Genomic DNA, 25517 nt, shown 5'->3' on the forward strand with positions numbered 1-25517 from the left:
CTTCTAGTTGGGAAAAAACAAACAGAAGGACAGGACCTTCAGTTACTCAGCCGGATGCCACAGGAACCTCAGTGGCAACATAGAGCACGAAAACGTACGTGGGAGTGAAGCCATGGCACTGCTTTCTTTGGGGGCTGGATGATGGATACAATTTCCAACTTCTAATATGAAATTTTCTGTAATGGATTATATTATTCTTATAAAGAGATTAAACCAATCAAAATGATATATATATATGTTAATTTACTGCTTTATTTTAAACACTTTATTTGACAAGAACCAAGTGTTTCTGGAAGCTCTTTTCTTCCTTTCCTAAGGAGAGCTGACCTCCATTTTCTAGAGAAGAGAGAAATGGGGCTTCACAGTTTGGGGGTGAGTGGCACACTTTGCTGAGATTTGCAGACATGATGCTTCCATAACCTCCCTGACAGCTAGACACAGTGTCACCTATCAGGGCCTTCGCTGCATCATGGCCAATGCCAATGTTCTCTACAGTGGTAGAAATGGCTCCCTCATCAGCAAGGGCGTAAAGGAAAACAACGAAGGAGCAGGTGGGTATAGTGTTAGCGGAAACCAAGACAACATGGAGGAGGCCACAGGATGCGGGTCTCCATGATTTCCAGAAGCATCCACAGGGCACCTTCCCTTCACGTTTATGCTTTCTCTTCCCAGAAGCTGAGCACAAATAGACTTTCTAAACACAGCAGTGTTTCCCGGGTAGGGAAAGTGATCAACTGCCCACATGTGGACTCTCGGCGTATACGCCTCTCTGAGTGTGTTCAAGTTTTGCGAGAAACAGATATTAAGTGTGATTTGGATTTATTTCGAAATCAGTGGAAGCACTTAATGAAAACTTAACATTTTCTTTAAAAGTCGCCACGCCTTTTGAGTAAACAAGTAGTGGCTCCCGTAGGGCAGAGTTCAAGGGCCTGGCGTGCCGTCCAGATCCCTTATTGCACACGAAGACAGCAAACACTCCTGGTTAAGTCACAGGTAAAGAGTGTCAGCACATCGCTTGCTGACTTCCCCCAGCTTGTGGACTTTCATTATGGACTGCGCATGATTCTGAAGTTATTGCTGGCCCTAGAATCTCACAAAGGAAAATTTCCCAAGTGTTTCCAAATGGGAACTGGAAACACTGCACCACACAAGTGCACAAGTGTCAAAGGCAGCTACCAAGTCACAGCCAGTCCTCTGGGGGCAGTAAACTGCTCTGTTGATTCTGGCTTTCACTAGCGAATGATCTCATAGTAAAGGCACAAGCTGCGCTGTCTGTCAATCAGTGGTGGAAAGCAGCTCAAGACTCAATTTGGTCAGCTGAGGGAAAGCTGGGGGCTCTGGACACGTCACCCTGTGCCAGAAGATTCCTGGTGGAGAGCAGCAAGTGACAGGGACAGACATCAAGTTTACTAGGAGGATGACATCTTGGGGGGGAGTTCTGGCTAACCCTAGCAAATCTGCGAGCAGTTTCACGCATCTGCTCTTAGACCCAAGGATGGGAAGCAGCATGGGATAGAGTCAGCCACCTAGACAGTAAACTGGAGCTGTGTGACCAGAGGCTTGGTGCTGAGCGAGCTCAGCCTCAATTCTGAACAGTTGCAATCATTCTCTCGGTGTGCCAAGGTTCTCCCTTTTAGAAGCTCTCCTCTAGCTGCTTCTGTGTCTGGAAGGTGTCTGTGGGCTGAGGATCTCACTGGTGTTTAAGCCGACCCGAGGCACTCATGATGATGAGGCTTTGCTTCTGGGCAGGAATGTGGGGCTCTTCACTTGATCATCTGGGTCTCCTCATCCGCATCATAGAACTCTTCCTCCTCCTCGCTCTCACTCCCCAGGGGCCTGGCCTTGTCCAGGGCCTGAAATGGCAAAGCAGATCTTGGAGAGGCAGTAAAATGATGTCATGACATGCCTAAATGAGAATTACCACCCGTATGCTCACGTGACAGCTTTGTTGTCGTTATTTTAGGACAGGATCTCACCTAAATGAAGTTAGCCTTCAGTTTGCTCTGTAGCTGAGATCAAATTTTCATCCTCCCAAGGGCTGGGTTTACAGGTCTGTCTGTACCACCACTCCCAGTTCCAGGGGTCAAACCCCAGAGCTCCTTATGCATTTAGTACAAAAACCCTTCCCGCTGAACTATACCCCAGCCCCGACAAACGTATCTTGATGACAGCTGTTTTCCTAAGGAATTATACGTATAGTATTCTAAGAAAGCTAACGAATCCACTACCATCTTTATTTATTAAAACATCTGCTGTTCAGTTCACCTTTGATTTTTAGTCTATTTTCAAACTGAACTTTATGTTTTGTTTTTCCTTTGTCAGAAACTCTTTTTGCCCAAGTGGAAGATCTGGATGGTTACAGCAGTATCCCTCTACCTGTGGAGGCTCCAAGGTCTGCAGAGACAAGGCTTCCACCCCTAACCTCCTATAGGAGTAAATCTGAAGGTCAGAAAACGTCTCCAGCAAAGGGCTGTTCAGAGTCTCTGGCAACAGCAGGCTCAGGAGGCCTGAGGTCAGGCCGGTGGCTCCAAACACGATGAAGGGCAGAGACCACTGCACGTTCTTCTGTGGGCGCAGGGAGTGGAACAAAAACAAACAAACCTATCAGTCTCTCAGCAGGTGACATCAGCAGTCTTGTGACGGAGGACTGCCACGCTCACTGCCTGGTCAGCACCTTCCTGCTGGATGACACCATGCACCGTGGTTTTGGTTTTTTGGGCTTTAAGACAATTATCCCCAGGAGTCACCAAATGTCTCCTCGGGCACGCAGAGATGGATCAGCGTGAGCCAAAGGGCGGAATGAGAATATGGACTAGAAGCCTTGGAGCAGACACCTCAGGCACAGCCATAGCTCTCTGTGAGCTTGAGAGGCTTTCACAGGCAGAGTTCACAGGAACTCGAGTCCAGGTTCCACCTGAAGGAGTCTGCTCCGCAGTGAACTCCATGTTCTCTTCCTATGAAGAAGACCCTAACTATTCGCTGATAATGAACTTGGAAGTTGTCAAGTGGGTTGTAACATTACCACTGACAGGCCCAAGATTAAAGGAGCACACACTAAAGAAAAAGTCCTATGGTTCACAGAGTTTTAAACTACTTGAGTTAAATATGGTGCTACCAGCAATTGCTTCAGAGATTCAAAAGGTATTCTTAGGGCAAGTCAATGTTTTCTTTCAATGCACAGGCTCCCAACAATTTTCTAGAGGATCTGGAGAAGAAATAAACTAAAAGGTAGAGTTTAGTTTATTTCTTCTCAAGATCCTCTAGAAAATCCCTCAAAGGCGGTGTCAAAGCCATAGTATAAGTAATATTTTAATGGTATTTTATTATATAATAGCACTGTGATATATTTTAAAAATATTTCTGGATTTTTAATGTGTATGTGGGTATGCGAGCAGATGGGCTGGTGTCTGTGGAAGTGTTGGATCTCCTGAAGTTATAGGAGGTTGGGAGCTACCCGACAGGGCTGCAGGGATCAAACCAGGGTTCTCGCCAACAACGGACTGGCTTTAGACCATTGAGTCATTTCTCCAGTCTCTTGTATAAACGTTTTAGGATTCAGAGTCTTTGTTAGTATAAGTGAGGAAATGGTCTGGACGCTTAGTTATTGCCGTTGTAGGAAAAACTGAACTGCAGCCCCAAGGACATTTACTAGCAAAGGGACATTCTGACCCTCAGAAGACACAATACTGGGAGGCAGTGGTAGTGTTCTTGGTTACCACGTGTCTGAGTCCTTCCTGAGACAGCTCAAGGGCCAGTGCTTGATCTCGTGACCGTTTATCAGTTAAGACATTTATTGTTTCAGGGCTAAGATAGTCTGTTACTTTTTTTTTTAAAAGCCTTTATCATGAAAGCTGGGTTCTATAATAGCTGGTCAGGCTTCACAAACAGGGCTTGGATTATCTGTAGGACGCTTTCCCTAGCTCCACCTCACAAAACAGAACCCTGTAGGACCCTTCCCAGCTCCACTGCTCCTGTCTATCCTCTACCTCGCAAAATCAAAGAGATGGGCAGGGGCCCCAGGGCTTTCACAGAACCTGAGCATTTTAAGGTTGTAAGGATTTTAAAATGGTCACTGTTTCTCCTGATCCCCAAATGCCAAAGAAGACAGGGGCACACGGCCTGCTAGGTGTGTCTCTCCTCCAGTTTTCTTTCCCAGTGGTGAGCATATATTCTACCCACTTCTAAGGTACGTCTCATCTTTAGAGCAGACGACAACGCCTACCTCTTGCAGCTACTGTGCCGGTTACAAGCAGTAACATCTGTGGAGTATTTCACAGAGAGCCCAGCATACCACAGAACGTCATAAGTATTGATTAACTAGTTCTGAATGTCTATGGGAAGGGGCTTGCTGGTATCATCAGACCCTACAGCGAGTCCAGAGGAACAAAAAGCCAGACCCATGGGGGTAAACGCCCCAATCCATCTGCCTGACAGAATACTGGGCTATTCATGGGAAAGGCACAAGATTCACCTTTGTGCAGCTGCTGTTGGTTGAACCTGTTCATTACCTCTTTCTACACAAAAGCACACATGAGTTCCAAAGCAGAGAACCAGGAAGAACAGAACCAGGAGGTACAAACCAACCAGTGAGGGTATGAAGGGGGCAATGATTCCGCCCACTCGGGAGAACATGGAACACATTCCAAGGCCAACATTCCTGGAAGACATAAGAAAAAAAAACAAATTAACTAATCAAATAAAATCTTTAAGTATCAGGGGGGATAGTTTAAATATCCTGGATTGGAAGAATACAATGAGCTCAAAATCATAAAGAATTCCTAAGTAGAAGGTACAGTGCCTCCTACTGGACCTTGCTCTGAGGCCAAAGAGTTGTGGGGTCACCACCATGATGAGCTCACTAGACACACGAGGCCTCTCAGGCCTTGAAACGTGACTCATGAGGATGAGGAAATGAAGTTTTGTTTAAAAAACAAGTCTTGCTATGGTGACCCTGGCTGGTCTTTGAACTGTGGTAATCCTTTTGTCTCTGCCCTTAACTTTTGGAATTCAAGATATGAGCCACCATATTCAGCAGAAACTGATTTATTTTTTAAAAGATTTATATTTATTTTTAAGTGTAGGAATGTTTTGACTGCATGTATGTGCTCCACGTGCACGCCTGGTACCCCTGGCAGGTGGAAGAAAGTGTTGGATCCCCTGAAACTAGACTTACAGACAGTGGTGAGCCACCATGTGGGGGTAATGGGGATTGAACCTGGGTCCTCTGCAAGAGCAGCCAGGGCTCTTAACCATAGAGCTACTTCTGATTTCTGCAATTTTCATGAACTGAAATAGTCACAAGGATAGTGACAGCCATATTAGACAGAACATGACACGGAATGAGCACCTGAGCATGTCTCATGATAAAGACGGACTTAGTTCTATCAGATACTACGGCCAGAGGACTAGGGCTCCATGACCCAAAAACTCAGCCCATTTGTTAAAAACCAGCTAACTATTGGAAGCCAGGTGTGTAAACAGGAAACACTGTGTGCACACTGCCAGGTAACAGGAAACGCTGTGTGCACACTGCCAGGTAACAGGAAACGCTGTGTGCACACTGCCAGGTAACAGGAAACGATGTGTGCACACTGCCAGGTAACAGGAAACAATGTGTGCACACTGTCAGGTAACAGGAAATGCTGTGTGCACACTGCCAGGTAACAGGAAATGCTGTGTGCACACTGCCAGGTAACAGGAAACGATGTGTGCACACTGTCAGGTAACAGGAAACGATGTGTGCACACTGCCAGGTAACAGGAAATGATGTGTGCACACTGCTAGGTAACCCAGAGCATCACGGACAGTTTAGGCAGAAAGGGTAGAGAGGGAGCAGAGAGAAGGGAACTGTTTCCAGCTAGGGTGGCCATCCACCTATGTCTCAGCCCCACTGATGGAGGAAGGTCATTGGCTAATAAAGAAACTGGCTTGGCCCATTTTATTGGTTAGAACATAGGTGGGTGGAGAATGCTGGGAGGAAGAGGAAGTGAGCTCAGAGACGCGATAGCTCTGCTCTCTGAGGCAGATGCATGCAATGAACTCCGACCCAGGATGGACGTAATCTAAATCTTCCTGGTAAGCGCACCTTGGGGTGCTTGCACACATTATTAGAAATGGGCTAGATTAATATGTGAGAATTAGCCTAGAAGAGGCTAGATAGAAATGGGCCAAGCAGTGTTTAAATGAATACAGTTTGTGTGTTGTTATTTCGGGCATAAGCTAGCCAGGCGACCAGGAGCTGGGGTGCTGGGGACGCAGCCCCGCCGCTCCAATTTCAACACCCCACTGACAGCGTGAAAGGTGCGCCTGTGAGGACCACGTGGTACCCAAGTTCCACATCAGGCTGCAGAAACAATCAGAGACAAGCAGACAACTGCAGACCCAGCTGTTCAGGCAAGAGACCTCAAGTCAACAGGTGGAAAGCACCCTAGGGCTCTTACATGATGAAACAGAAGGGGCTCGTTCAAATGATCCCTTAGGAGACTGGCACAGGACTGGCAGAGGGAGGACCAGCCCAGGGCCCAGGCAGCAGAATCTGGGACATCAGGATAGAAGATGTTCTTTCTTATATAAGCATGCGCTACCCATCTAAAACAACTGACCCTCTGAAACTGTAAGCAAGCCCCTCAGTAAATGCGTTCTTTTGTAAGAGTTGCCTTGGCCATGGTGTCTCTCACCGTGATAGAACAGTGACTAGACAATGGGTGCTTAAATGTCCTCATGACTGACAGATTCCCATGTGAAGGTAAGGAAGGCCATCTCTGCCCTCAGAAGCACAGTCAACAAAGCCCAGATGGCATGAATGGGACGCAGCAACACGAGCCCCGTACCTGATGACAGTGGGGTACAGCTCAGAGGTGTAGATGTAAACAATGTTGAAGGCGGCACTGATCGTCAGCTTCCCCAGCAAGGACAAGGAGTGGCTGTTGATCACGGCGAACACACCTGTGTCTGAGGAGGACAGATAGCGCTTGTGAAGACGACAGCAAGAACAGGCCTTTCAAATGACACATTTGACTGAGAAGGAGCCAGAAATATTCAGATTCATCTCCATAAGCCTACCACAAGGCTTTACCCAACACACACACTTACAAACATGCATGCATGCAGGTGTGCACATGCACACACACAGGCACTAACGCACATACACAGTGCTATCCCTGTGGTTTGGCACCCTGACTGTCATTCAGGAGCATGTGAGGTTCACTTATTCACGAGAAGCCCCGAATACGTCTGTGCTGAAGGGAAGTAAGCGTCAGGAGAAGCCCCGAATACGTCTGTGCCCCTGACCCCTTTCTCAGGAAGGGAAGACTGAGCGCCTTTGTCCGCAGTTCTTCTACCTGACTATTTGTGTTTGCTGGCTTTACTTCACTGCAACAACAGCTAAAGTGGTCAGCTTGAGAGGGAAGGTTTATTTGGGTTCAAGATTTTAGGGGTTTCTCCATGGCTGGTTGGCCTTGTTGCTTTAACCCTGAGGTGAGGCGAAAGCATGGCGGTGGAAATGTACGATGGGACTTGTTCACCTCATGGTGGCCGGGAAGCAAGAGAGGAAAAGGAAGCGGGGGTCTTAAGATCCCCTTCAAGGGTATGTTTCCCAGAGGCCTCACTTCCTCCCAATGGTGAGGACCTCCTGAGGGAACTCTGTACACAGAGATCAAACTGTGAGCGCACAGGTCTTGTGGGTTTTGTCGGGTATTCAAAATCTAAAATATACAAGTATTCCATTGAGGTGAGGAATATCTCATTAAACTTTTGAGAGATATAACAGTATACTGTAGAGGAAAAAAAGAAGAAAGAAATTTGGAAAAACTTCTAATTGTCTTTTCTCCTCAATTTCTTGCTTGGGTTATTAACTGGTAATTAGATTTGAATTCCTTAATCTATTTATATAAAATGCAAAAATAATTCAGTTTCATTTCTTTACTAAAATATTAGTATCCTGATTCTTTCCTTTATTGACTGGATTCTATAGTTGTTACCTGCCTAACATACCGAATGTCTCCCTTTCAAAAGTCCATGCAACTCTGCCTTCAAAATGCAGTTTTCTCCTTGTGAGAAGAAAGCAATGCTCATACCCTTTGCACCCCCTCCCGTCACTCTCAACCTTGCCCCTGCACTTCCTCCCTAGCTGCAGCCTCTGGCCTGCCACCATCCTCTCCTCAGCGCACTGTCCTGATTACCAATGCAATCGCCTCTCTCTTCTTGACATTCCCGCCAGATACAAGAGCTTGTCCCTTCCTTGTGACTCCGTGGTTCATGTGAGCCCCTCTTCCCTTATCTCAATGAGACAGCCACTCCTCCTGCGCCTGCCGACCAGCACGCCTCAGGCACTCTTCTTGTTACTCACTTTCCATCTTTTTGTTTGCCAAAAAGATATCTCACAGTATCTCATGCCATCTTGGCATCTTATTTATACCGCTTGGACTCACAGAATCCCCTGTAGAATAGGCCACACGGTTGATTACTAGGTGTCTGTTGAGCTAAAAGGCACTGGGACTCCAGCTGGCGTGAATGTTGTGGGAATAGTTTGTGTCTGTGCTGCCTCAGTGGCCAGTGAGGAGGGCATATCACATCCTCATCCATAACCATGCTCCTCTCCTGCTTCACTGTGAGACCAAGCTTCATCTAATTTAGCATGGCGCCATCAGACCACGACCAGACCAGGCATCTTAACCATGTGGGCTGCATTAAATGCTGCCAAGATATTTGGGAATGTTCTTTGCTAGTGTAAGTGGTATATATTTAAGCTACAAGGTCTTTCTAGAAAGACAAGCAATTGCTCCAAGGTATGTGTCTGGGATTCTGAGGTCACCAGATCTCACTTCTGGTAACAATTTAATGAGGTTATATACTTCATGTAAACCAATAATGAGAATATATATGAGCCTCATCACTATTTTCTGGAAAACTGAGTCTGGAAAAGGTACGGAGTAGCACTGACCAAAACAAACGTGTCTAATTGTTTGTGTAAACTGAAGTTCCCCCCCCCCAAACCAACAAGACACCCAGGTAGACTCTACACGTTAGGAACAATGGGTTAGAATGGTGCAGGTGCACAGTCCGATCATCAGGCTTCCTTCAGTGCCTTCAGTCACGGATCCCCACCGGTGTTTGATGCAACACCTCCTGACTGTAAAGAGAAGTCTCTGAAATATATTCTAGTGGACCAATGTCTCCCACCAACCCCAAGGACAAGAATGCCACCAGAGAACACGTGAAACCTGTAACAGAACTGCTGTTGTTGTAATCGCTCTGCTACAACCCGTCTGTCTGCGGTCCCCACAAATGCAAACATTAGATGTATTTATTACTTCTGTTATTCTGTGACTAGGAAAAGCCTATGCAGCTGCTTCCTTAACGGAACATGTTATCCTGGGCACCCTGCATCTATATAGGTTCCTGGACCACGGTCATTTTTACTTGACTCAAGAATAAAAATATCTCGTATTCTTTTGATGTGTGCTACCTTCTAACTGCAAATGGCTTTTGGTAGGCATGGATTTCCCTCACGCCCTGCCCCAGGCACAGTGGCATCTTTCAAAACCACATGGAGGCACCCTACATCTTTACTAACAGGACTGAAGATTGCCATCTGGACATTTAAATTCACACAGAGGACACAGAGACTGTCATCTAACCCCCACAGGGTCCAAAGCTGCAAGAGGATTCCCACGTGAGGTGGAAGACACCTCCAGCCATAGCTCATCTGGGGAGGCTGGCTCTGGCCACAGGCCAAAGCAACCCCATCTGCTGCTTGAACCTTCTCTCCTCGGCTCCTGCCAACACACCTGCAGTCACCTCTTGCGGGGACTCCACCTCTCCCCCAAGACAGCTTATGTCAACAGCAGACAGCTTTCTTTGTTAGGATTCCTGCCTGTGCAGCTGCTGCTCTGCTGGCTTTGTTCCGGAAGGCTCTGCAGCCACTGAGCCAGTCTCCTGCCTTCCTGACCTACATTGCCAGTCGTTACCGATGAGTGGTCAAAGTATGTGTGAGGAAAAAAAGCAAGCAATTTAAAAGGAAAATCAAAATGAAATTATGATTTTAAAAAAAGTGGATTTGCAAAACACATGTATCTTTAATGTACCAAACTTTTCAGAAGTCCTTTTGTGGCCATCGGAATAAATGGCTCTTTTGTCCATTTATTACTGGGTTGTAAGACCCATTCTCTATTTTTGATTCAATCTTTCATCGTGTGTATATTTTATGAACATTTTCTTCTACTCTGTGCCCTGTGTTTTTTTCTTTAAGGGTGTTTTCAGCGACTCATGCTCTTTTGGTTGCCCAGGTTGGCCCTGAACTCCTGGTTCAAGCAACAGTCTGTTGGTTCCTAATACAAAACCTCAGCTCAGTTCTCAGTCATTCTCTTCTTCCACTGGATGGTGGTAAGCAAAGTTGTTTTGTTTTTCTGTGTTGTAAGACAGGCCTGGTTACAAGTAGCCCAGGCTGTCCTTGAACTTGCTGTGTGGTCAAGGCTGACCTTGAACTCCTGGTGGTACCTCCTCCTCCCCTTCTCCTCCTGACTACTGGGATTGCAGGTATCTCGGTATCTCTGCTTGCAGACTTTTGGATGTTCATGTTTAGAAACAGTAAGAAGTTATATGTCCTGCAGTTTGGCACAACAGGCAGACACAGCTCCTCTGCTTTAGCTTTGCCTCTCCCTTTTCAGGTACTGAACACTGAACCTGGGGTCTCAAGAATGTACTCTGCTACAAAGTCACTCAGCACACCCATTTGTTGTTTGATTACATTTATTTAGTGTGTGTGTGTGTGTGTGTGTGTGTGTGTGTGTGTGTGCAAGTGTCTGGGTATGTGTGGAGGCTGGAGGACAACTATTGGGAGTTGGTTCTCTCCTTCTACAATGTGGGTGGCGGGGACTGAACTTGGGGTTACCAGGCTCTGTAGCAAGTGTCATTGTCTTGCAGAGCCATCTTGTTAGCCCCATTTTGCTTCTTAAAACAACAACAACAGCATAATTCTGTCACCAGTCTCAGCTTTTCTAGAATTCCACCTGGAACAAAACTAACAGTTTGTGGACTTTGAGTCTGATTTCTTTCACTTGGCTTAATGAGAGGCACTCATGTCGTGTAGGCCACAGGTCATGTCTTCTTGTCGAGTAATGTCCAATGTGGGTGGATAACGGTTGTTTATCTGGTCATCGACTGGTGGGCATCTGGGTTCCTTCCAGCTTGGGTCTACTGTCAGTCACACCATGAGTTCTTGCAGCAGAGCCTTTGCCTTCCCTGCTTCATTGCAAACATGCGACGGCGGCACAGTCTGTCCCTCGCTGCCCTCGCTGTGTGTGACCAGGTTTTCCATTTCTGGCTGTTCAGATGTGTGTACGGGTATCTGTGTGTACGGGTATCTGTGTGTACGGGTATCTGTGTGTACGGGTATCTATCTGTGTGTACGGGTATCTGTGTGTATGGGTATCTGTGTGTACGTGTATCTGTGTGTACGGGTATCTATCTGTGTGTACGGGTATCTGTGTGTACGGGTATCTGTGTGTACGGGTATCTGTGTGTACGGGTATCTGTGTGTATGGTATCTGTGTGTATGGGTATCTGTGTGTATGGTATCTGTGTGTATGGGTATCTGTGTGTATGGGTATCTCAGCACAGATTTGTCAATTTCCTAATGGCGGATGGGTTTAAGCATCTCTTTCCATACTCATTTGCCATTCTAACGACTTTATGGAGAAGTAGCTCATTAAATATTTTGTCGTTGTTGTTGTTATTATTGAGTTTTAAGATTCCTTTCCTTATTTTGGACTTGATCCTTAATTATGCATTATTTTACAGGTGTTTTCTTTTGGCCGGTGCATTACTTTTCATCTCTTAAAGGATGCTTTTCCTTTGTTTGAAGAGAACTGTGTCCCTATGTTGCCTTAGTCGGCCCTGACCTCCTCGGCCTCTAAATAGGTGTGACTGAAGGCACACACCATTCTACCTGGCAGCCGGAAGTTTTTGTGGTTATTTATTTTGTTTATGACATGATTTCATGTACTCTAGGGCTAACCTTGACCTTACTATATAGCTGAACTTTTAGTCCTCCTGCCTCTACCTCCCAAGTGCTGCAATTACAGATGTGTGCCTTGACTCCACACTTGGTTTTTATGTGGTGCTGGGTGTTGGGGATTAAACCCAGGGTTTTCTGTGTGCTGGGCAAGGACTCTAACGACTGAGCTACATCCTAGGTCCAATGAAATCTCTTTTATGTTTGTTTGTGAGACAGGGTCTCACCATGTAACCTTGGCTGCCCTCAAACTCACTCTGTAGACCAGGCTGGCCTCAAACTCAGAGATCCATCTGTCTCTGCTTTCCAAGAGCTGGGATTAAAGGCGTGCACCACAATCACTTGTCAGTAGAATCTTTTATAAAGACAAAGTCTGTGTTTTGATCAAGTCTAAGTTATACTTCTTTTCTCTTTTAGTGGCTTTAATGTACTAGTTAATAAATCTTTGCCTGGTTGGAGAGGTGGCTCTGTGGTTAAGAGCACTGGCTGCTATTCCAGAGGACCCAGGTTCTATTCCCAGCAGCACATGGTAGCTGTCCTGAGGGAACCAAAACCTATTTCTGATCTCTTTGGGCATTAGACATACACAAGCTATACAGAAATACATGCAGATAAAACAATCATACATAAATTAATTCATGTTTAAAAGGACTAACAGTATCTTTTAAAAAAAAAAAAAAGGAAAAGAAATTTTGACTAACCCAGTCACTACTCTGCTTCCTTGTCTGCTTTTTGAGAAGTTGTGTAGTTTCAGCACTGAGGCCTGGCATCCATTTTGAGCATATTACTGCATACAATATTGTACTCTGTTGTTCATAGTTGTGTTTTTTTAATATTCAATTCTTTTCCCTGATCTATCCCATCAATAACACATTATCTTGATTACTATGAGTGTAGAATATGTGAAAGCAGATCTACAACTGTGTTTTTCTTGATATTAATTATTTTGGCTGCTTTAGAATCCTCTGAGTATTCATGTTTATTGCACAAATTTATCCTATGACTAAAATAATCTTTCTGGACATTTGATACTGTGCTGACAATAAATTAGTTTGGTAAGAGAGGCGAGCTTCAGTAAGCCCTGACCTTTGAGCATGGTGACCCCTTTATCTGTGAATGTTACTATTGGCAATTCAGTTATTTAGCCCTCTTTGCTTCCTCCTAGCAAACTTCCATGGTTTTTATGTTACCAGTGCTATAGAAATTTTATCTTTAAACAATTTTAAATTTTATTACCAGTACCATTATTTAATTGCATGTTAGATTATTTGCTAATAATATGTAGAAATAAAACCGTGTGACACATTATTCTGACAAGCTCATTGATTAATTCTGTGTTTCAAATGTAAAATTTTTTACTTGTGTGTGTATATCATGGCATGCGTGTGGCGGTCAGAGGACATCTCTGTGGATTTGGTTCTCCCCTTTGATCAGGTAGGTCCAGGGACTGAGCTCAAATCACCAGACTCGGCAGCAAGCACCTTTACCTGCTGAGTCGTCTTGCCAGCCCTCATTTGTCAATTCTAGTAGATACCTTGCTTACTGTTCAGACTTCTCTATTGTTTCACTCTGTCTCAGCATGGGTCCCTTTTCCTTCTTCTCGCTGCTGTGTTTGCATTTACTGGTATATTCTTGACAATGTGCCACGGGGAAAGGACATCCTGATCAAGAGAGTATTAGTCACTCTTTTAGTGGGAAACGAAGCGTTGGCTAGACCCTCCCTTGACACTGCTTGCCAAGTTAAAGAAATTCCCTCTGCTTTCAGCGGCTAACATTGCTTATAGTGAATGATTTACCACTACATTGCTTATATTGATAAACTCTAAAAAGTGTCTTTTCTGCTTTTACTGGATTATCATGTAACTTTTATTTTTCTTTCTGGATTTTTTTTTATATGGTGAATGACACTGATGGGTGCTGCATTTGTGGGGTAAAGCCTGCTTTTGTTTGGCGTAGACCTCAGGGTAATTGCTGGTCTAATGGGACCTTCTGGGAAATATGTGCTTTGCAGAACCCAGGAGAAAAGCCATCAGGGCCTGCAGTCCTCCGTGGGAATGTTTCTAACCACACATCAGTTTATCTAGCAGACAAAGGGCTACAAGCATCATCTGCTTGCTTTCACATAAGCCTTCTTAGTTTGTTTCTCTAAAGACTGTACCTAAATTGAATTTACTAGTATAAGAATAGTCACCACGGGCTGGAGAGATGGCTCAGAGGTTAAGAGCATTGCCTGCTCTTCCAAAGGTCCTGAGTTCAATTCTCAGCAACCACATGGTGGCTCAAAACCATCTGTAATGGGGTCTGGTGCCATCTTCTGGCCTGCAGGCATACATACAGACATGCTTGGTCCAGATGTGCTTCTGGTTTGGGGAGATTTGGGAGTATTTGAATATACATAGTGAAATTGGGTCTTGAGCATAGGACCCAAGCCTAAGCAAGAGATTTAGTCATGTTATAAACACTGTACACACAGAACCAAGGAGGCATTTCCATACAACACTTGCAGTGCGCCTGTACTGTGACCCACCACAGGAGGCCAAGTGTGGAATCTTTCATGTGGGACATCATGCTTGTTAGTGCTCAAAATTCTCAGTGTTGAAACTTTTTGGGTTTGGAACATTATAGATTTCAGCTTATAAGGCACAGGCCGAGGCTACTAAACATTTGGTCTTCAGCTTGTTTTTTTGTGTCTCCTAGAGATACTTTATCACAGTATCCACAAGTGCCCCAGAAGCTGAGAGTCACAGCCATGTGCAAATGCTAAAAGGAAGCCAGTGGATAAAGGGCACCTGAGCTGGCAGAAAGGAGAGAACGCAGGTGTGGGTGCTTGGTGGAGACACTCAGTGAAGCGGTCAGGCACACGGTGGAGAAAAGCGTGGTCTCCAAGCTCACATGAGCTGCTAGCAGACACTCCTAGGTCTTTCCTTAATACACACTTAACAGAACTTTCACAGCCTCTACTTTAAAACTCTGACAAACAAATTTAAAAGAAACCAAACAAAACATTTTAAAGGGTGAATATGAATAGTTTGAAGAATTTTTTTAAGCTCAGAGAGGATTCCAGGAAGAACAGCAAGGATTATGCACAGAAAAGTTGGCCGTCTGTTCCCTATTTCTGGTGAGGAATCAAATGAGAGGAAGAGGGCTCGGCCGTCTTGGAAGAGGACCATTCTAGCAGTCATGGTTATTAAAAACAGAAATCATTAAATCAGGGACATTATAGAATTTCTCTCCTAGGAAATCTTGAAAAATTAACAGGATGTCCACTTTGTCTAAGCACAACAGCCATGATCTATCCTCTGAGTCTGTGGGAAACACTGCTTCACTGTGGCCACAGAGGGGTCTAGCAAGTACCAAAAAAGGAAGACAAGCAAAAAAGCTTGGAAACTTTCAAGTACCTATGTATCTGCAGAATCTCTTTCATTGTTTAGAGAGCATCTTGTTATGTAGCCCAGGCCTGCCTCTCATTTGCTACATAACCCAGGTTGACCTTAAATTTGGGATCCTGCTGCTTCAGTTTCTCGAGTGCAGGAACTGCTTGCATACTCTGCCACATCTGGCTTTCCAGAACTCCTATTTAGGGGCAACAATGTTAAATGGGGTGACAAACATAATGTCTCATGTATCCCAGGCTGACCTCAAACTTGTTATGTAGCCATGAATGGTCTTGAACTTCTGATCCTCCTGCCTACATCTTTAGAGTTCCAGGATTACACATTTGTTACTATGCCTACATTTTACATGGTCCTGAGGACTGAAGCTAGGGCTTCATGCGGTCTAGATGAGCACTCTCCAACTGACCTACATTACCACCCAGAGAGACATCTAAAGCTGTACTGTGTAGTAAAGCTAAAGAGTTATAAAAACACCAAAGCTCCCTACAAATATACTTTATTTGCACTTAGTTTTTTAAAATTATGTCCATCCATTTGTTTCTCTCTCTCTCTCTGTGTATTTGTGTCTGCACATGTGTGTACCACAGCCCGTGTGTGGGAGTCAGATAACAACTTGTAGGCACTGTTCTCACCTTCATTATAAAGGCACTAGTGATCAGATTGAGGTCACAGGGCTTGGTGGCAAGGGCCATTACTACCCGAGTCATTTCAGCAGCCCTCATTCACACCTTAAAACGGCCAAGAGCACAACCACTGTGATGGACAGGGAATGCTACTCTTACGGTGTAGCTGTTACACTTATTAACCTTGGGGTACCAGATGGAGACATGTAGGAGTTCCAAAGCTACCTTTGAGAACCAGTGTCCAATCTCCAGTCTTGAGATTGGCTGGAGTGTGAGTTTCATTTGCAGCTAGGAAGGCGTTTCAGCGCACAAGAGGCTTTGGCCTTCCCTGTCATAAACTAGACAACTCTAGCGTCGCCGGTGCTGCATCCCAGACACCCCAGATGGTAGCTTAATAGCCTGAAAGAATTAATAGCACACCTCTGAGCACATTATTCACCCAGAGAATGGTTCAGGCAATGCAAAGAATCTGGCCCATTATAGCCCACACAATTGCTAAATAATATGCAATCATAGAAATGAAGCATGGCATATGGTAATCCCTTCACTAAATTGAGATTCACTGTAATAGAAGTGCTGTTCAAAGTCCTCATGGAAATGCAAGAGGCATACCTTTCTTTTCGGGGAGAAACATCACAATAAGACAGGCCAGTCCTCCGAGGCACAGAAATGCTGCTAGTGTCCGCTTCCGACCAAACCTAAATAATAGGAGGAAATCGCTTATTTCTCTAAAGAATCTTAGAAACTCGTCTTCCCTTTCCTCCATCCTCCAACTTTCCTATTCAAGTGTCCTCGACTTAATCTCTTTCTGAGTAGGTGGCAAATGCAGCTGGTCAGGAGACAGACCAGGATAGACAAGAGCACGAAAAGGAAATCCAGTACATGGCCGGGCCAGATCCTGTCCACAGGGAAAGAACCGTTGTATTCGCAGAGTGCAGGCTGCGGCAGGACTATCTTACCGCACGCCACCCGTTACCTCCCTCGGTCCTAATAACAACAGTGCAGCATGTGCTGTTGCACGCCCCATCTTTTAGAGATGGAGACTGAGGGAGAGAATGGGGTCCTCTAGTTTGTGTTGGTCTCTGGTTATCCAATTCTTATGGGGTTGGAAATTTTAAATACAGGGTTTGGGGGAGCCTTTTTTTTTGTCTGTCTGTATTTGTTTCAATTGTTTAGAAACATAAACAGGAAAAAATTCTTGTTAGTGGTTTCTAGTTAAGTAAAATTTACTACACACTTTGATTTCCAAATAAGAGGCTCAGGTTTAGAAGAAAGATGCTACGCTAATCTGCACTTTCTAAGGGACAGCAAAAGGTCAGGTCCTCTGCTAGAAACTTCAGTATTGTAATTCTGGTAGCTAATCTGTCAGGGTAACTTTAGGATGGCTGGTTTTAGAATAATTATAAATGGAACCCTAGTGGGGGAGCTTACTGCAGTTGGAAAGCTAACACATGGCTCAGACTAGAATGAAACCCAGGTCTGCTTGACCCCAAAGGCACCGACCTTGTCCTCTTTGTATTCCAGCCCCGCGTTGAGGCAGTAGCTGCTGGAGACCAGGAAAGGCCTGGTGTCTTTTTGACAGCTATTTCCAGGTTATGTTTAACATCTAGCAAGGGATGGCTTTTGAGTAACACTGCACATGAGAGGCAGGCCCCAGGCAAAGGCTATTGGTGAATAGTTTCCTGGCAATACTGGAAGTGGCCACCAGAGGCATACAGAGGAGCTTGTAGCTAGGTGTAAAAGAGGTCGATGTACTCTTAGAGGGATGCTGGGTGCAATGGCTGATCTGTTTCTGGGACCATGATGATCCCAGTGATGGTCACTAGCAGAAGACTCAGACAAGGCAACTGCCATGCTGTCTAGGAGAAACACCTCCAGCTGAACAGACTCCTGCATTTGGGCTGCAGGACTCTCAGCTGGAACATGCTGGCAGCTGTGGCAGGAGAGTCAGGATATTACAGCTCCTGGCCCAGTGCTTCCTTGGTGTCTTCCTTCTGCTCACTAGCCCACTCCTATGCTCAGTAAGGTTTTACTCTTCACTTTTTTTTTCTTGGTTTTTCAAGGCAGGGTTTCTCTGTAGCTTTGGAACCTGTCCTGGAACTAGCTCTAGTAGACCAGGCTGGCCTTGAACTCACAGAGATCCACCTGCCTCTGCCTCCCGAGTGCTTACTCTTTGCTTTTTAAAAATAAAAATAAACAACAACCTGTAACAGGTTGGCCTGGCACTTAGCATTTGCTTCTGGATCCTTCTCTTCATCTCTCCCCCAGATACTGGCCAAAGGCTAAGCACATTTTCCTTGGCACTCTGGATAGCGCTGTTTCCCTATTCTCAAAAGGTGTTGCATTCTCTCTATCTTCTCCCCCTGCCTGGATTTCCAGACTGCCTGCCCTGTTATTTTTCTTTCAAACGCTAAGAAAAAATGCTCTCAAACTCCTTCCAAGTCTGTTCCTAAACTCTTTTATTAATGAGTCTACATAATCCCAAAGGAACCTTGGTTTCCTGATCAATAGTGATGTGCAATGTCTAGGAGGAAGAAATGGCCGAACTCAACTGGTTCCTTTGCTCACTAAATAACAGGAGGGATAAACAGACCTGGAGGCAGATGGCTATAAAGTAACAGTTGAAATTTCACTCCCTTGCTCACAAGCAGCAAAAGCAGGGTTTACTCTGCCCCTTCTAAGTACTTCCTAGGAGGAAGGAAGTCTTTCTGGTTCTGTCAAGTTTTGTCTTCCTGCTTATAAGGTCTTCTGGATTCTGAGTTGAAGGGATTTTATATACATGGAGTAACAACCACATTGTTCAGGCCTATGAATCTGCATAGACCACTCAACACCCCTCAGATGGTAGTGCCTTTTACACTGAGTTAAAGCCTACACAGGGATTTACACACACAAAACTCAAGAGCAACTCCAATAAAAAGTGAGCTTAGCTGCATTGAGCCTGAGAGAAACTGATGAACCATGCTGGCTATACACTGTCTACAGCCAGAGAGCGTAACAATCAGGTAAGCACATATGGAAGACGATGCGTGTGCTGCAATGCACAGCCCCTAGGTCTGCCGCCCCGCCATCCATACTCACCATCTTTGGTTAATCAGGTAGATGCAGAGAGGGTAGGATGGAATCTCTATGAGGCCAGATAAGGCCAGGTTGGCATAAATACTGCCCCCTAGGTCACCGGCACTCAGGGTGAGGCCATAGTACACCAAGCTGCACACAAACCTGCATTGGGGATAGAAGGACTGAGAGGTGAGAGAAAAGTCCACAGGGCAGAAACAAGATTTTCCAGGAGATTAAACAGTGCCCGTTCCATATAAAACCCTCTGCTGCAAGTAATGAGTTTTACTCTCCCACTGAGCTTTCTTTTCTATCTTGATCTAAACTTTCATCCTCTTAAGAAACAAAGGCATAATGGGGCTTTGGGAGTGATTTATGTCCGTGTGTTATATAAAACAAATGAATGGACAGTTCCTGCTTGAGGAAAGACATTGTTCTTGCCTCCTCAAGCAATTTTGCACTGGAGTGGAAACAATGGCCCTATTCTTACTTTATTGGGTCCAACAATCTAGGAAACACTGGCCTGTGTCTTTTGATATTATCAGGAGGGCTGGACTAAGCCTCCTATGGGGAAAGCCAACAGGGGACGGCTAGAGAATGGATGGATCCTCAGGTAGGTCAACTGCAGGCCACAAATGCCAAGCTCTCTGTGCCTCTAGGATCTTTGTCACTTCCCATCCATGATCTTGAACAAGCCCATGCACTACAGAAACCAGAGCGAGAAGAAATGGCCAGTGCCGCGGCAGATCGGGACCTTCGGGGAAGATCAACAAGGAGCGAGGCTCTTGAGAGATGGTAACTCATTTCTGCACACCATCATCGAAATCAACACTTAGGGAGCGCCTCCTAGCTCTGGCATTGTGCCAGGCACATGTCTGTGTCCTGCAGTGGGGAACGATGTGCCAAGGAGTTCAGTTCAGCTGAGTGCCAACCTGACGCTCCAAATCCCAGTGAGGTGGTGAGAGGAGCATCAGCTGCTGTGCTAAAACCACAGGGCAGAAGAGCTGGTCCTAAGGACCATAAGACTGGTCTTGACTAGTAAATGCAGCCAGCTGATAGCCCACAGGTTCCTACCCAAGCAATAGACTACCTGGGCTTTCCACCTCAACTAGTTCGTCTATTGCAGTTGACCGTGGCCAGTGCCTGCTAAAGTGGTTCCTCGACTGCCTCTATTTTGTTCTCGCTAGAAAAAGCCTGGCATGTTGTGACTGCTTCGGGGTCAAGTGGCAAAGGGAACACTTTACTTTTCCCTCAGCTTGAAAATACAGCAGTGGGCCAAGTGTCCTAGGCTGTGAAGGACAGGCTATGGTGGACTGTGGACACAGTTCAGAGACAAAGCCGTAGAACATTTGGCCTGACATGTATAATGCGCTAGGTTCACTCTCTTAGACCACAAAAGGGAGCTTTACAAGTGAGTACTTCCTCCAGCCCAGCTGACGGGCCATGTGATGAGTGGACTCAGAGCTGGCTAGAGCTCCGGGTTCCTGCGCACTCGGCATCTGCTTAGCCCGGTGGAAGGACCAGGCTGCCGGGAACCCGCTAGCGTCCAAACTGAAGGTTCCATAACATCTCCCAGAATTACCAGATGAACATCAGGATCAGAGTGTGTCCTAGGAGGACCCGGTAACGGAAGAGATCCAGGAAGCTTCCGGTTTCCCTGCAGCTCCTGTTGGCCGGACATGTGAGTGAGACCGTGCACTTGAGCTTGCGGTTCCTCTTGGCGATGAGGTAGAGAGCCTCTTCTGCCTCACTCAGTCGACCCTGGGAGTATAACCAACGAGGTGATTCAGGAATGAATCTGAAAGAGACGTCATTAAAGGCTGGATATTCATACAGGTGCGCATGCAGAGGAAGGAGACAGCGCCCCCTCTGTAGGTGGCATCCCTCACCACAGCTCAGTTCCATCACAAGCCTGAAATATGACTTCCCCAGGGACACAGGAGGGAGAACAAGGGGGACGACAGTAAACAGTGGCTCCTTTTATTAGCTGAAACCGAGAACATGCATTTCAAATATTGCTTTAATAAAGGTAAATTTTATTATTAAGAACAATTCTAATTGTTCTTAACAATAAAATACCCAGAGTCAGCAATCAGGAGGTGAAAGCTGAGAGATCAGAGAAGCAGCGCAGCCAGCCATGAGAGAGACCTTTTACCTCTACTGAATCCTCAGACTGAAGAGGCGATCCTGTCCTCAGACCGCCACCTCAGACTTTATCCTCAGACTGCAACTGTCTCCACCAAACCTGAGACTCAATGAGCTCCTGTCTCCTCCTGCCTTATATTTCTCTCTCCACCCAACCATATCACTCCTGTCTCCACCTTCCTCGTGATGGGATTAAATGTGTGGGACTCCCAAGCACTGGGATTAAAGGTGTGAGCCACCACCGCCTGGCCTCTAGTGGCTTAGCGTTGCACTCTGATCTTCAGGCAAGCTTTGTTTGTTACAATGCAAACAAAATATCACTACAGTAAATAGTTTCCATTTCTGTATACAATATAGAGCCACTGTATACAACATGGAGCTATGTGTACAATATAGAGCTACTGAGTACAATAAAGAGCTACTGTGCATAATACAGAGCTACTGTATACAATACAGAGCTACTGTGTACAATATAGAGCTACTGTGCACAATATAGAGCTATGTGTACAATGTAGAGCTACTGTGCATAATATAGAGCTACTGTGCATAATATAGAGATACTGTATACAATGCAGAGCTACTGTGTACAATATAGAGCTACTGTGTACAATATAGAGCTACTATATACAATATAGAACTATTGTAGATAATAAAGAGCCACTGTGTACAATATAGAACTATGTACACAATATAGAGCCACTGTGTACAATATAGAGCTACTGTGTACAATACAGAGCTACTGTGCACAATATAAAACTACTATGTACAATACAGAGCTACTGTGCACAATATAAAACTACTATGTACAATATAGAGCTACTGTGAACAATGATTTAATTTATTCTTAATGTAAATTAAAAGGATTTGAAGAAGACAGCTGACCTGCCTATATACAGAAACACATGAAAACAAAATTTAAATGGGGCAGAACTGGAAGGAGTGAAAAAGAACCAGCAGGAAGCATATCAAAATCCTGGCATGATTGTCTGTGGCCAACAGTGGTCATATACTCCCTGGCCTTTGTGTTTCCAGGATATTAATTAGCAATAGAAACCCAAGACTTCACCAATCATATTGAAAATGACATTTGAGAGTGGGAATACTTTTAGAACTCATGAGTCCGTTTCCCTCCTTTCTATTATTCATGTCCTGAATTCAGCTCTCAGTGAGAACATTTCCTCATCTACACTAGGCAGTAACTAACATGGACTGCAGACTCAGAGAGAAAGGCCCAATGGCTCACATCACGCATTGAATTTGCCTGGACTGAAGGAGCCATGAGAGCCAGGCTAGGTGCAGGCACATGAGCTTTGTTAAATATTTGAAAAGAAAACTCATTTACTCACCAATATTTACGTGACTGCTTATTAACTCCATGCACTATGTGAAGCACACTTTTATTACTTTCAAAAATGTCCAATGTGCAAGCTAATAAAATGTTATTTCCCTTTATAATAATAAAACTACCTCACCACAGCTCACACAACTCAATCCTTTGATGGAGTTTTTTCTTTAATACAGGTTAACTATTCTGATACGTTTATTTCTGCATTTAACAGTTCTCTTGTTCTCAAAGACACCGTGGAAGCGAATTTCAGTTCAGATCCCACCAAACCTCAACTCAGAAACTGAAGAAAGAGCTATCAAATTTCAGAGCAACTGAAATTAAGATACTACCACGGGTCTGCTTTACTTTAAGTCACAAAAGAAAGAGACCCCAGATATCACTGGATGAAATTCTTGTTTACACAAAAGATTTTAGTCTGATACCTTAGGGAAGAAACAGCTGGCCACATTAAAGCTGGTTAGGTAGACTGAAGGTGGGGCCAAGCACCGTGATGTGACACTTGGGTCACTGTTTGTAGCGCCCACCCTGGCTTGGGAACTGGAGTTCGCCTCGGCTTGGGAATCATTCTGGTACTTCTCGGAACTCTCCTGCAGACAAGGGATCTCATGGGGACTTTGCACTTAGAGGCCCTGAACTGAAACTCATGTAAGAGGAACAGCTGTGGCCACATGTTCAGCTCCACAGCAGTGTCAGACCTCAGCTGCACACATGGCCAGATCCGGATGGAAGAGCTTTAAGATTAAGACACTGGGAGAAAGAGAGAAGGGGGGGGGGAAGAGAGCGAGAGAAAGAGGGAAGGAGGGAGAGGGGAAGAGAGGAAAGGAAGGAGGAAAGGAAGGAAGGGAGGGAGGGAGGGAGGAAGGAAGAAAAGAAAGGAATGTCCATCCCCTGAAGGCCAAATGCAGTTGATGACTCTAAGCATGAGACATCTGCATCCTAAGATAACTAAATAGCTTCTCTCTCTTCTAAGGAGCTGACAAGAACTGAGCGTTTGCAGTTTAGCTCTTCCCAGAATTCACTGCAGGCAAGCTCTTGAAAAGAGAGACGCTGCTTACTTGCTTGCTCATATCCTTCCAAGATATTTCTGTTTGTGCAACAAAAATTCCACAAGAAAAGTCTACTTACAACGATAAGAGAAAGACGACTGTTCCCTGAAGGTTGACCAGAACAGCTAGGGCCCTCCAGGAGCGGATGAAGTATCCTAACAGGGCATATTGCGCGATGCCAACAGCGAAGAAGAGACCGCCGATGGATCCTAATGCAGGGAAAGAGAATTGTCACTGGCGAAGACCACCCACAGGCACCCTTTCCCGCCCTGATCAGTGTGCAGGCCCTCCTGTGAGTCATCAGTCCTGCCCTACTAATGTGTGCGGCAAAACACAGGAAAAGGCTATGCAGGCGCCCAGCTTCAATTTATAACACCAAGAGGGGCCAGAAACCTGTAAACTGGAGGAAGGGCAGCTGGTGTGGACAGGATGGAGTGCAAGGCTTCTGCCAGGTGCTGTTTGGACTGGTTGCTGCCCTGACTTCTGCCTGCATCTGTGGCTGAAGCTGGGGGTATTTTTCAATGTGGGTAATGGGACTTTCGAGTCATGCAGTTCTGGCAATGCTGGTCTTAATCTTTTTTTTTTTTAAGGTTTATTTTATTTGTATTTATGGTACGTGTGTCTCTATATTGTGTGGCTTATGTGTGCCGTGGTGCCACGGTGCAGTTCAGTAGGTCAGAAGACAACTTGTGGTAGCTGGCTCCTTCTTTCCACCATGTGGGTTCCACAGCTCAAACTCTGATAGTCAGAGCAAGCAACAGAACAGCGTGAGGGGCAGGGCAGGTGTCTGCGACACAGTGTGCAGCAAAGCCCAGCTCTGTACAAGGTCCACTGGCATTCTGAGCCACTCCCTTCTCCTCTCTTGTTTCTATGGAAAGATGGGCTTTGCTTGTCTTCATCTTAATTTTCTATGATGATCTTATAAGCAAATGTTTTCTTTGATCACCATTCAGAGCTTATCACTTTATGACACAACAAGATGACTAATATACTGTTTACCCTGTCTAGGAAAAGAAAGAGCCAAAGGGTGTGTGTGTGTGTGTGTGTGTGTGTGTGTGTGTGTGTGTGTGTGTAGCAATTCAGCAAGTAAAGGAATAGAGACAGTATGGAGTCCCCTGGAGATTTAAGACAATCAATAGCTGTTTGGATTTATTATACTGCATCAAATAGCACCTGGCTGGCTTCCAAGGACAAGGCTCCCCAGCCACGCAGTATTCACCTATGATGACACACACAAAAGGAACACAGTGGGGGGACAGGACAGGCTGGTTTCAGAGGGATCAAGTTGAAACCTGAGTTTTACCAAATCCTACGGCAGTGGTTCTCAACCTATGGGTCACGACCCCTTTGGGGTCAAACGACCCTTTCACAGGGGTCACATATCAGATATCTGCATTATCAGATATTTACATTATGACTCATAAAGCAGCAAAGTTTCAGTTATGAAGTAGCAACAACAACAGTTTTATGGTTGGAAGGCATCACAGCATGAGGAACTGTACTGAAGGTTGAGAGCCACTGTGCAGCAGTGTGATTTTGAACAAGTCACTGTCTTTGTGAACTTACATCTTCTCATCACTGAAACATAACAACACTGATCTCAAAAGGTAGTTTTTTTTTTTTTACCAATATTTCCTCAAATTAATGCTTGTCACACAATGCTATGCTTGTGGTCTCTCTGCCTTTCTCCTCGCCACGGTGATGCGTTTGACAGGAAGCAGTAACTCTGAGAGGGTTGGAGTCCATCATGTGGAGAAGCATGGCCATGGGAATGTCAGGATGCTTGCTCCGGGTTGGGCACAGCAGGAAGCAGAGAGGTGAGTGCTGACTCTCATTTCCCTTTTGCTTTCCTCTTTATTCAGCCTGCACCCTTAGCTGGTGCCACCTTCT

General features: G+C 45.3%; 1 protein-coding gene across 4 annotated transcripts in view; it reads right to left on the minus strand.

Annotated features, from left to right (window-relative positions):
- Positions 1–232: 232 nt before the first annotated feature.
- The window catches only part of Slc22a15 (solute carrier family 22 member 15), a 50059-nt gene continuing 24774 nt past the window's right edge, over positions 233–25517 (minus strand). The window contains exons 5-12 of one of the 4 annotated variants that reach the window (XR_007594508.1): positions 23707–23836; positions 20671–20886; positions 19113–19253; positions 16644–16729; positions 6831–6951; positions 4581–4657; positions 2377–2562; positions 233–1853 (exon numbers count right to left, since the gene is read on the minus strand). Coding sequence is in view for 2 of the 4 variants with exons in the window: in XM_050157533.1 (XP_050013490.1) it covers positions 1764–1853; positions 2377–2565; positions 4585–4657; positions 6831–6951; positions 16644–16729; positions 19113–19253; positions 20671–20886; positions 23707–23836 (1046 nt within the window). In the remaining 2 variants the exon portion in view is untranslated. Of the gene's footprint in view, positions 1854–2376; positions 2566–4580; positions 4658–6830; positions 6952–16643; positions 16730–19112; positions 19254–20670; positions 20887–23706; positions 23837–25517 lie in introns of all 4 variants that reach the window. The other 3 variants (XR_007594507.1, XM_050157534.1, XM_050157533.1) reach the window with 3 other exon arrangements.

The sequence above is a fragment of the Alexandromys fortis genome, unplaced genomic scaffold (genome assembly GCF_014885135.2).
Source record: "Alexandromys fortis isolate MF-2015 unplaced genomic scaffold, M_Fortis_MF-2015_v1.1 scaffold_78, whole genome shotgun sequence".
NCBI lineage: Eukaryota > Metazoa > Chordata > Mammalia > Rodentia > Cricetidae > Alexandromys > Alexandromys fortis.